Source organism: Nicotiana tabacum, chromosome 1 (genome assembly GCF_000715075.1).
Source record: "Nicotiana tabacum cultivar K326 chromosome 1, ASM71507v2, whole genome shotgun sequence".
Lineage (NCBI taxonomy): Eukaryota > Viridiplantae > Streptophyta > Magnoliopsida > Solanales > Solanaceae > Nicotiana > Nicotiana tabacum.
Genome location: NC_134080.1, coordinates 884,098 through 896,917, shown reverse-complemented (window position 1 = coordinate 896,917; position 12,820 = coordinate 884,098). Strand labels below are relative to the sequence as shown.

Genomic DNA, 12,820 nt, shown 5'->3' with positions numbered 1-12,820 from the left:
ATTGCTTGTGTTTTGGAGGATCTTATTCAATCTTTAAGGGCTACATGGATGCTGATATGGCAGGTGATCTTGATAATCGTAAATCTACTACGGGATACCTGTTCACATTTTCAGGGGGAGCTATCTCATGGAAGTCGAAGTTGCAGAAGTGTGTTGCACTCTCTACAACTGAAGTGGAGTATATTGCCACTACAGAAGCTAGCAAGGAGATGGTATGGGTAAAGCGGTTTCTTCAAGAGCTGAAATTACATCAAAAGGAGTATGTCATCTATTGTGATAGTCAAAGTGCAATAGACTTGAGCAAGAACTCCATATACCATGCAAGAACAAAACATATAGATGTGAGATATCATTGAATTCGTGAGCACGTGGAGAATGAATCTTTACAGGTCAAAAAGATTCACACGAGTTAAAATCCTGCGGATATGCTAACCAAGGTAGTACCAAGAGACAAGTTCGAGCTTTGCAAATAACTTGTCGGCATGCGCTCAAACTAGAATTTATGGTGTTACCTCCTTCAGGCGAATAGGACTGGAGGGAGAGATTTGTAGGGTCCATCCCATAAATCAAGGAAGATAATTTTCTTTCTTTGATTGGTAGCTACCATTTTTTCTTTTGCACTGTCAAATATGGTAGGCTGCAGAAGAAAAAGAAGTCAAGTTTGGTAGGCATAGTAAATCTGCAGGAGAGAAAAATGTCAAACATAGTAGGCGTGAGAGAGTGAGGTTCTGCCTATAAAAGGAGAGCTTCGACTCTCATTTCTACACACCAAAATCTCAGACAATACATCTGAGTGAGAGAAAGCAAGGTATTTCATAGACTATAAGAAAATAGTCTGTGAAGAAAAATAGAGTGTGAGAGATATTGTAGTGAGGTAGAAAAAGCAAAAGAGTGTTCTTTCTTTTGAGGTTGTAGTGATCTTAGGAGTATTTGTACTCGTTACTACACAGTGTAAAATTCCTCGTTGTATTGTTATCAGTTGCTCTTCTTGGCCGCGGTTTTTTCCCTTATTCAGAAGGGTTTCCACGTAAAATCTTGGTGTCATTATTGCTGTATTTCTATTCTTGTTGATTTAACCATAACTTAGTGTTCCACATTTATCACTAATACCGTGAATATTATTTTTACGGGGTTTATTTCCAACAATATTTAGTGCTGAGAAAAATAGAGAGGGGAAAGTTTTCTTTAACTTGGTCCATTTTAAGAAAAAGAAGGGGTGGTAACATTATACTTATACAGAATGAAGTTCATTGAACGCAAAAGCAATTAAGAGCAGATTGTCATTCTTCCACTATTATTAGGCTATGAATAAATTGTCACATAATGCTGTAAAGCAAGATAAACGTCATCTCAGGATAAAGATAAGTATCTATTGATGCTTATTCTTTTTCTTCTTCTTCTTGAATAGGCGGTAATCCTCTGTAATTCCATTCGTGTGCTTTCCATTCAGGAAGTTGTTGAATGACCATCTGCGCAAAAGAGATTTTAGATCGTATTATCCCAATATAATTAAGCATCAAAATATATATATCCATATTTAGTCCATACCATGCCTATAGAATCAGGTTTACCAACTATTGTCTGGCAAGCTAGCCTCCAATTCTTTGGATGCTGAAATATATAACAGATCAATATATTCTAATTAAATTGATGTTAAATTAATGTCTATAAAATGGAACAAGTGTGGATAAAAAAGAAAAAGTATACTGTTGTTAAGTAGTAAAACTGCTTAAGAAATGAATATTTCGTACCCGTTTTAAATCTTCGTGATTGTTCTCCTTGTCAGTACGAGGGTTTAGTAGCTCCTTTCCTTCAACAACCTGATCAATATTAATACAGGTACTATAAGATATATACTTTAAAACAATATGGGATATATAGGGACATAATAATCAAAGATTAAGGCAAGCCGGTAACTAATAAAACGTCTACGACCTAATGAAGGGTAGTCCAGTACACTAAGCTTCCGTTATGAGTGGAGCCCGGAAAAGGGCCGGACCACATGGGTCTATCATACGTAGCCTTACCCTGCATTTATGCAAGAGGTTGTTCCCACGGCTCGAACCCGTGACCTCCTATCTACGACCTAATGAGATGTATGTATATGGCTCACCTCAACCAAACATGTCCCACAAGTTCCTCCTCCTCCACAATTAAGCAAAGGTCTCGCCTTAATTAATTCATGAAAAAAAATAAACATATATAATTAATAAGAACGAGTGCAAAAGAATACAAGTACGAGGAAAAAGAACGGAATTAATGATGAACACATATTTATACATGTACGTACATAAGGTCCATACAACTCCACATTAGCATCCAACATTATGTCTCTAAGTTTTTGACCACCACAAGCTTTGCGGAGCTGCACGTCTGGTGTCCCATCTGGTAGTAATACTGACTGAACAAAGAATACATATTAATTATTACTAGTATATATGCATTCATTACCAACAGAAACACAAGTCCTACTTAGTCAATAAGTATATATTTGTAATTTTTTTGGTTTCTCACCCGGTGTCCGGTATCCACATTGGGACCCGACTAAATCCGGATTCACGCCGGGAAGTCCCACATTGGGGGTAAAACGCTCCCTAACAAAGGCGACTCCATACCCAGGGGCTCGAACTCGAGACCTCTGATTAAGGATGAAGGAGTACTTACCACTCCACCACAACCCTTATTGGTTATATATTTGCATTCATTAGCAACACAAATACAAATTCTACTTAGTACGTAGTACTCACGCTGACAAATGCAAATTTCACAGAAGCAGCTTCTTCATCTTCCTGTGGTGCTACAACACTTGTCTTTTCTGGAACAGTACCAACTGCTCTGATTTTCGTTCTACCAAAACTCAGGCTCGGAGAAGCTATCTTCTTGTTTTTGAAAATAGACGATCGAGATACGGAAGCTAAGGCGCCAGAGGAGTATATTTCAATTGCCTTCATTTTTCTAATAATATTGATATGGATATTGAAAATAAAGGAGGAGTTGCACTTTTCCAGATACACTCTGGCTCAGCTAGTGGTACATTCATAAATCCCAAAGGATAGGGAAACCATGTGTATTTTCTTTTTTTATGTAAAATGTTGCGGGTGGCTCTCCTTTATCTTATCCATTGGTGAAGTCTGAAATGGAAAGCCCAAATTTGGACTACAAACCTCCCAGCTAGAAGGATGAAAATTGGACGGGCAACCAGTTTTCAGACTGGTAATTTAAAAATAGCTAGCGTTTGCATTAAAAAATAGCTACTCCCTTCGTTCCAGTTTATGTGAACTTATTTCCTTTTTGGTCCGTTCTAAAAAAGAATGACCTCTTTCTAAACTTGGAAACAATTTAGCTTAAACTTCCAATTCTATCCTTAATGAGAAGATTTTATAACCACACAAATATTATGGACCCCTTTTTGACTTGTTTAGGACCATAAATTTAAAAAGTCTTCATTTTTTCTTAAACTCTGTGCCTAGTCAAATAAGTTCACATAAATTGAAATGGAAGGAGTACTATTTTGCCGCAACAGGGATTGGTCCAACATAATATACTGGAGATCGGTGCACCTGTGTATGAACTTCCAGCATATTATATTGGAACTCTAACACGCGAAAAGTTCCAGCATAATATATTGGAGATTGGGACACTTGTGTATGAACTTCCAGCATATTATACTGGACCGGTATATTATACTGGAACTCCAGTATAATATGCTGGAATTCCAGTATACTTATGCTGAAACTCCAGTATATTATGCTGGAGTATTTTCTGAATTTTAAACAGTATTTTTGTTCAGATTTATCTTTATAGAAAAAGTGACTAAATTTCAATTATTTTTAAAATTGTGACTATTTTTAAATGATCACTTATAAATTTGGCTATTTATTAATTTCTCCCCGACTAGAAGGCTGCCACGGGCTACCCATTCAAATTTGAGAAATGACGTAGGAGTCAGAAAAATTCCAAATTAAACATGTTGGTTTTATTTGATTTGTCCTTCTAGAAGATCTGTTGCATAATCCAATCATCCAATATACTCCTACTAGTAGGCATAGTATCTTCGGCCAGTGCAATGAATGATGAATCACCCTCTTTAAACTACTCCCTCAATTTACTTTTACTTCAGCATATTTTAACTTTTCACGTTCCTTAAAAAATAATAAATGAAGTATATAATTTATCATGACACTCATATTAATTGAACGAATATCAGGTATAATATACTGGAAGTTCATACACAAATGCTCCAATCTCCCGTAAAAATAAAAAAAAAATTTAGTATATATGCCAAATAAAAGTGAACGGATGGAGTATTTCTTTTCCTAATTACAACATTTCTCACTTTGATCGTCCCGCAAACGACAAAAGAACACCTAATAAAGACAAAATTAACAGAGCAACTTAGAGGGATTTAGGGGCTGTCAATTTCTGCTAATTAAGTTGTTCTGTGTAATACGGAGTAATTACAGCTTTGCCAATAATAGTTATTGGCATTCTTGTAAAATGAATTCTTGTCATCATCGTTTTCACTGCATAAAAGAATATAATTTTAAATACGTAAAATGTTTCGAGTCTTTTGCTTAGTAATAGTAGTAGTTAGTTTAAACAAGAATCGCCAAACAATATACACGATACTTTTCGTGTAAATATTTTGTTGTTAAAATGTATACAAATATTTGGGGACTTACATGTTTTCGTCATCATGTTTAAACTCTAACTATTTTTATTCGTTTTTTTAATAATCTAATAAAGTGAAACCAGGACATTCAAATTATATTTTCCATTTTGTTTAATTTAGTAACTAACTAGATAGTCAACAACATTTTTCTTAATCGTGATCTTCTTTATTTCTCCTTGTTTATTTCCTTTAAGTTTAGAAATGAGTTTATTCAATCAAAATGTAATGACATCGGTTCGTTAGAAGAAATGTATCAGTTTTGAAATTTATGTTTGTTAAATTTAAATAAAAATAAACTTGTAACACATTAAAATGCTTCCTTATTATACAATGTGAGCGGTCAGTATTTGTCTTCAATCGTCTATAATCTAAGGCCTTGTTTTTTTTTTTTTTAAAATTAAAACGTCTGAATCTGAATACACATCTGAATATCAAAATGTGTATTAAGATTAAGACATCTGAATTTGAATACACATCTGAATATATTAAGATATGTATTAAGATCTGAATACTAAATAATTAAGATTGTTTGATTTTTAACATCTGAATGTATAAAATTTATCTTTATTTGAAAATTAATAAACATAAAATTCAAATGAAATACTAATTAATCTAATATTCTATCAATAAAATATATAGGTTTTTAAAATATGATAGTTGGTGGTGGTGATAGCTAACGGGTGAATGTTGACTAGAGACGGTGGTTGGTGGTAGTTTTGGTTGATGGTGGTGGTTCATGCTAGTAGCTAGTAGTGATTGGTAGTGGTGTCGATTATGATTGAGGATAGTGGTAGTGGGTGGTGATAGTTAATAATGACGGGTGGTGGTAGTAGTTGCGACTGAGGAAGGTGGTGGGTGGGTGGTGGTAGATTATAATAATGGGCGGTATCGACTTTGGTTGTTAATGGTGATGTGATGGTCAGTTGTGGTAGTTGAGGTGGATGAGTGTTGATTGTGGGTGAGAATGATGGTGGTCGAAGTGGTGGGGATAGTGGGTGGTGATGGTCGATAATAATGGCAGCTATGATTGAGGATGATGGTGGCATGGTGGTGCTGGAGGTGGTGGTTGTGGGGGTAGTGGTGGTAGTTGAGTAAGATGGTCGTGGCGGCATAGTGGTAGTTGATAATGGTAGGCGATGGCGGCAGTTAATAATGAATATGTTATATTATTTTAATGAAATTAAGTTTCTGTTATATATCTTAATCATACAGATATATTCAGACATATTAAGTGATTCTGAAGTAAAAAAAACAAACACACTTAATGATTAAGATCTGAATATTTAAGATTCAAACTTTAAAATCAAACGTGCTTAATATTTGAGGTCTGAATTATTAAGATTCGGATCTCCGATAAGTGCAAACAAATGAAGCCCGAAAAGCATCTAGAATGAATAGTAAATAATTAAATTAAATTCAAAGGAATAATGATGTGCTTTTCCTCTATTTGTTGATAGGGGAAAGCTTTTGTTTTAAGCTTCCCTTTTCTGACCAGTTGTCTCCGTATACGAAGTGATGGGCTTCCTCTTCCATGCCATTGAATTGCCGAAATTCATGACTGCGGCATTCTTGGTTAGCGTTTGGTGCCATCTCAAATGCATGGTCATTGTTGCCCTCACTCGCCTTGGTCTCTACAAACCTCCTCCTGAAGACGACGACGCCGATTCCAATAGCTATAACCCCAACAGTTACATTCTCCTATTAGACGGCACTTGCCCTTCCCTCGTCACCGTTCCAATCGAGGTCGCCACCGCCGCCGTCAAGCTCAAAGTTCCCGTACTCCTCTACCGCGATTACCTCCTCCTCCGCCGCCGTGGAAACGAATTGGTAAAGGGATGTTCGATCTGCCTTGAATCCATGGAGCTGGAGGATGAGGTCAGAGAACTCATCACCTGCACCCATGTCTTCCACCGAGGATGTCTTGATACTTGGGTGAACGATGGACACGTCACCTGTCCCTTGTGCAGATCTATGTTGCTTCCACCTAAGTTAAGTTCTTTCCGATGTTGTCGAAATCCCGATACTCCGCCGCCGCTGTCGGAGTTGGCCGATCCCCCATTGATTTCTAGTTCTAGTTAGTTGACTGTCGTTCGTTGGATTTTGTCTCACATGCATCTACGGCGGACGATGCTCGTCAGCTTGTGTTTCTACTGTACTTATATTCGTAACAAAAGAACTTGGTTATGTACGCATCATATGAAAAGTATTCTGGCCAGTATATCTGTTCGTTCCGTTATAATGTATATAACTTGTTTGATCGGTTGAAGACTTTTGGAATTTATATTTCTAAACAAGTGAAAAGTAAACCCAGTATATTTGTGTGGTTATAAAAGTTTATCATTAAGGATAGAATTGTAAGTTTAAGCTAAATTATTATCAAATTTAGAAAGGGGTCATTCTTTTTAATCGTACAAAAAAAAAAGGTTCACGTAACTTGAACAAAGGGAGTAACTCTTTATGTTAAACTAGTATTACTACCCGCGCGATGCGCTGACAAATCATTTCAAATTGTGATATATGTTGTTTGAATCATGTACAAATAACCTTAAAATATATATATCTCAGATAAAAATTATATAACATGAGAATTTAATTATGAAGCAGGATATGAAATTATTGATCAAATCTCGTAGTAGACAACCAATCTTTTTAACATATATTTGTACAAATAACCTTAAAATATATATATCTCAAATAAAAATTATATAACATGAGAATTTAGTTATGAAGCAGGATATGAAATTATTGATCAAATCTCGTAGTAGTCAACCAATCTTTTTAACATATATTTGTAGCAACCTAACCCCTTGATTTTAGTACTTGCATTTCGTTTTGTTGTCGATATTAAAGAATATTAAACATGTCATATTGTGATTTGTCTTGTTCGAGCACATTAGATCATATTATTTTAACAAAATTCTTACAATCACTTTATTTTTATCAGGAAGTCAAATATGTCTTATTCATCACATCATTTTTACGTAAATTCTTTTTTTTTGTTCTTTTCTTATAGTTATTGTATTATTTAATATTTCATATTATTATTCCATCATATAATTTTTTGTTAGCTTATAATTAAATTAATGTCTTGCTTATTATCCTTTTAATAGTATGTGATAAAAATAAATATTTTATTCTCGAAATTTGATATATTTTTATGCTTTTATCCTCTTATTCATAATATTTTAATCATTTAAATTTGTCAGTAATATTTTTAAATATAATTAATTATTTTATTTTATCTATATTAAAATTAATTTAAAGTATAAGTATTCTCACACTACCTCTATTTTCTTTTTAATATACATTCTCTTTCCTACTTTAAATGTTAATTAGTTTTATATTAATATTTTACTTATAACCAAAATAATGTCATATTTTGTTTTAAATTGTATCTTTACATTGTAGTGATATTTTCATTGTAGTGATTATCATGTTCCAAACGTATTGAGTTCTCTTATAATTAATATTTTCAAAAAAAAAAACTCATCTCAAATTCAAATAATTCTTATCATTTTATTTTCTAAACTGGACCGCATTTTCAAATAATTATGCTATGCATTCAAACTCAAACTAAATGCACTCGATTCAGATATTAATCACAGAAAATATTTTCTTAATTGTTTGAACATATTATATCTAAATGTTGTAGTGATATTTTCACTGTCATTTTACTTCTTTACATTGTAGTGATATTTTCATTGTAGTGATTATCATGTTCCAAACGTATTGAGTTCTCTTATAATTAATATTTTCAAAAAAAAAAACTCATCTCAAATTCAAATAATTCTTATCATTTTATTTTCTAAACTGGACCGTATTTTCAAATAATTATGCTATGCATTCAAACTCAAACTAAATGCACTCGATTCAGATATTAATCACAGAAAATATTTTCTTAATTGTTTGAACATATTATATCTAAATGTTGTAGTGATATTTTCACTGTCATTTTACTTCTTTACATAATTTTTTTTCTTTTTTAGTTTTAAGATACAAATTTAATTTTTGTAAATTACCTATATTAGAAATTTATTTTATAATTTATAATTTATTTTTATTATTATCTTATTTTTCATAAATAAGACTTCAATTTCGTGGTATTATTCATAATTTGAGCATTCGCATCGTAGTTTTAAGAACTTTCTAATAAAAAAATTCAAACAATCTTTTCTTTTCATTTCTACTAGTAAATTTCTAATAAGTTAACATAATTTTCCTATTTTTTTAATCTAATATATAGTCTTATTACGTTTTATGTGGCTTTTCATTAACTCAAAACTTTATTTAATATCACTCTCAACTACTTTTCTTTAATAATATAAGATAAATATATAAATTTTTTAATTATAAAATAAATATTTATTTTGTTTCAAAAATATTGCTCGAAAATTTTAAATTATTTAAAATTTAATAATATTTTAAGTATTGTATATTTACTTTATTTTATTTTCTAAACTGATGATTTATAAATGTCCTTACATTATCTCTAATTTATTTTTATTGTTCAATATTTTTAGTTTTTTATTTTACTATTAGACTTGAGTTATGTAGACTTATATTATGACTTTTCTTATCATAATATAAAAACTTTCTCATCTCAAATTTAAATAAGTTTTACACTTTTTCCTATGATAAAAAATCATAGTTTTTTTCTATTTATTCTTTATTATTGATTTTATATTATTCAATACCTAATATATTAGCCTGTTTGAATTTAATATCTATTTTTACCACACTCATTCTAATATAATATAGATAAAAATTAAAATACTTTCTCATCTCAAATTCAAATAATTTTTATCATTCTATTTTCTTAATTGGACCATATTTTCAAAAAAATTATGGTATGCTTTCAAACTTAAACTAACTAAACTCAATTCAAATATTAATTATAGAAAAAAAATTTCTTAATTGTTTGAACACATTATATCTAAATGTTGCAGTAATATTTACGTATAAAATATTCGTTTGCACGATTTATCAATATTAATATGAATTTATTTTTCTTGTTATTAAAATATCTTTTGTTGATTATTTAATTTGTCTCTTACCTTATAATTAATTTGTTTACTCGATGGAAGATCTTATTTTGCTGCTTGAATTAATTTAGTTTTTAAACTCAATAAATCTTTAATCTCTTAAGTAATTTTTAGTTTTGTTTTATATTTTAACTTACTCCAAAGTATAAATAGTTATAGGTTATCTCAATTTACGTCTTTATATATACTCCAAAGTATAAATAGTCATAGGTTATCTCAATTTACGTCTTTATATTTTTTTTTCTATTATAGTTTTTAATTAATTTTTCACCTCCATATTTCTGGCTAACATAGAAGAAAATCTATGAGTAGATCAATATATAGATATAAATATAGATATAGATATAGATATTGATACAAATATACATATAAATTTAAATATAGATATATAGATTAGATTTGTCTAGATCTATTTAGATTATGTATAAGATTCATTAAACTACTTCCATTAATTATGTTTCTATATATAATATGATTAATATATTAAAAACTATAAGCAGCAAAACCCTAATTAAAAGAGATTCTTAGTAGTATTTTCTTATATAGATCAGTGCCAACTCTAATATAAACTATTATAAAAATCAATTATTAAGTAGATACACAATTTTGGAGGATTTTCAAAAGGAAAAAAATATTTAATACTAATTTCTTAGGTAAATAAGCGACATCTCTAATATGCAATTCATAAAAAAATCAATTATTAAGTATATACACAAATCTGAAGAATGTTCGAAAGGAAAAGGTATTAATATTATTTTCTTATATAATCAGTCATAGTTCTAATATACCATTCATAAAAAAGTATTCAATTATTAATCAGGGAAAAATTCTAGAGAATGTTTCTTCAAAAGGAAAAGATATTTAGTAATATCTTTATGCAGTTTATAAATTTTATTTTAATTATTAATTAGATTAGCTACACAATTCTGGAGAATATTCAAAAGAAAAAGGTATTTAATATTATTTCCTTATATAACTCGGTGACAACTCTAGCAATTATTTAACAAAAAAAACAATTAGTAATTAGATACAAAATTCTAGAGAAATCTTCAAAAGGAAAAGATATTTAGTACTATTTAGTTATACAATTCGGTGACAACTTTATGCAATTCAAAAAATTCAATTATTAATTAGTAATAACTTTTATTAATGTTATGAAAATAGAATCCAAAAAATTAAATAATTATTATTTCAACTTAAAATCAATGTGCAAGATAGAAAATTAAAATTTAATCGATTCTTTCTCAAAAAAGGATACCTACCATAATTGAATTATACACAAAATTTAATTAAAGATACTTATATTAATGTATATTGTACACAAATAATGTCAAATCCAAAGCTTGTACTAAACAAAGAATTATTATTTCAACTTAAAATTAATATGTAAGATACAAAACAAAAATTTAATTGATTTTTCTCAAAAAAAGGATACCAACTATAACTGAATTATACACAAAAAACTTAATTAAAGATACCTACATTAATGTATATTGTACCCAAATAAGGTGAGATACAATGCTTGATCAATTAAAAAATACTTCATCAATCTTTAATTGTTTCCATTGTCACACCTCCTTTTTCCGCCTCCGCGGGGGGTGAAGGAGTTTTTTCCAATTAAATGACAATCGAAACGAGATTTGTTTATTTATTTCAGAGTCGCCACTTGAGAGATTTAGGGTGTCCCAAGTCACCAATTTAATCCCGAATCGAGGAAAAGAATGACTCCATATTACAGTCTGCGAACCAGAAATCCGGATAAGGAATTCTGTTAACCCGGGAGAAGGTGCTAGGCATTCCCGAGTTCCGTGGTTCTAGCACGGTCGCTCAACTGTCATATTCGGCTTGTTTATTTGATTTTATACAATTATGCGTTCTTATGCAAGTTTTAACTCTTTGCCGCTTTTATTATTATATTTTTAAAAGAATGTGAACATCGTTTAAAAACATGTCTTTGGATTGCGTCACATGAAATGCACCCGCAATCCGGAACACAGTTTTATTCAATGTTTTGGGATTTGGATTTGGGTCGCATGAAATGCGCACCCGAGTTTAAGAAGGTAAGATTAATTAAATCGCGCCTAAAGAGTCTAATGCGTTATTGTCTTTGGGGAAGGCAGTGAAATTCACTAAACAGTCCATCCCAAATTCTAAGTATTTATTATGACCAATTATTGAGGGCCCCGCAATTTGCATTTTTATTTGGCGAGGCTCGTCTCATTATTTTTTAAAAGGATAATCTTAGCATGACTATATTTTCTATTTTTTGTTTTCTAAAATAAATGAAGATAAGGTCCTACTTTATTTACATACTTTCGAGTTATTATAGTTAAGTTTCGAAAGTGAGTTGTTTAAAGAGTTTACATGGTAACGCATGTAACATTATACATACAGACAATAAAAGAAAGAAAAGACTACATTAAATTACAACTTCAAATCTTTCTCATTTTTTGCATTAATGCTTCGAGTGGCTTACAAGATGAACCAGTGTATCAGTTTGTGTACCTGGTATTTGGAAAGCAAGGAAAGAAGATGAAGATCAGTAGAAGCAGTAGTAGTGCAAATACACATCAACAGCAACAACCCAACAACAACAAATTTGAACCAGATTCAAGGCCCAGAAAACTTTGAAGAAAAAACAAACAACTCAATAGAACAAACCCAAAAGTTTGTAAACAAACTAAACAACAACAACCCACGCGTGTATTAAACTTGAAAACTAAAACACGTTTCTCACTTTGTTTGTTTTTTTGTTTTCTCTTTTTAAACTCTCCAACACTCTCTTAGGATTTTCAGAATGTCTTCCTCTCTTTCTAAGTAAGACTTTCCAGTTCAAGTCTTTTCTCTCCTCTCAAGTCTTGAAGCTCAAGTGTAAAAGTCCCGTTTTGTAAAAGTCTTTTTTTCGTTCCAGTCCTAAAAACTCCCCCTAAGAATGTGTCAAATGACTCTATTTATAACAAGACTCTTGTCTTGAATTCCCAACCCGAAATATTCCCCAATGGCATGCTTTGTCCCCACTAATTAATGTTTTCTTTATTTTAAACCTTGTCCCCCATGCCTACATGCTTTTGTCCCCCACTACATTAAATAAATATATCAACCCAAC

General features: G+C 31.0%; 1 protein-coding gene across 1 annotated transcript; it reads right to left on the bottom strand.

The window, feature by feature from the left end:
* Positions 1 to 1,179: 1,179 nt before the first annotated feature.
* Positions 1,180 to 3,126, bottom strand: LOC107815550 (photosynthetic NDH subunit of subcomplex B 3, chloroplastic). Its single transcript, XM_016641158.2, has 6 exons — positions 2,748 to 3,126; positions 2,291 to 2,401; positions 2,114 to 2,170; positions 1,752 to 1,820; positions 1,549 to 1,611; positions 1,180 to 1,469 (listed from the first exon to the last, which is right to left on the bottom strand). Exons 1-6 carry the CDS (start codon positions 2,949 to 2,951, stop codon positions 1,380 to 1,382), a joined length of 594 nt encoding a protein of 197 aa, XP_016496644.1. The 5' UTR covers positions 2,952 to 3,126; the 3' UTR covers positions 1,180 to 1,379.
* Between the last annotated feature and the right edge of the window lie 9,694 nt (positions 3,127 to 12,820).

Coding starts and splice junctions, on each gene's coding strand:
- LOC107815550 (XM_016641158.2), bottom strand. CDS start 2,951: ATGAAGGCAATTGAAATATACTCCTCTGGCGCCTTAGCTTCCGTATCT. Junction 2,402..2,747: donor TGAAATTTGCATTTGTCAGC/GTGAGTACTACG, acceptor TTCTTTGTTCAG/TCAGTATTACTACCAGATGG. Junction 1,470..1,548: donor AACCTGATTCTATAGGCATG/GTATGGACTAAA, acceptor TCTTTTGCGCAG/ATGGTCATTCAACAACTTCC.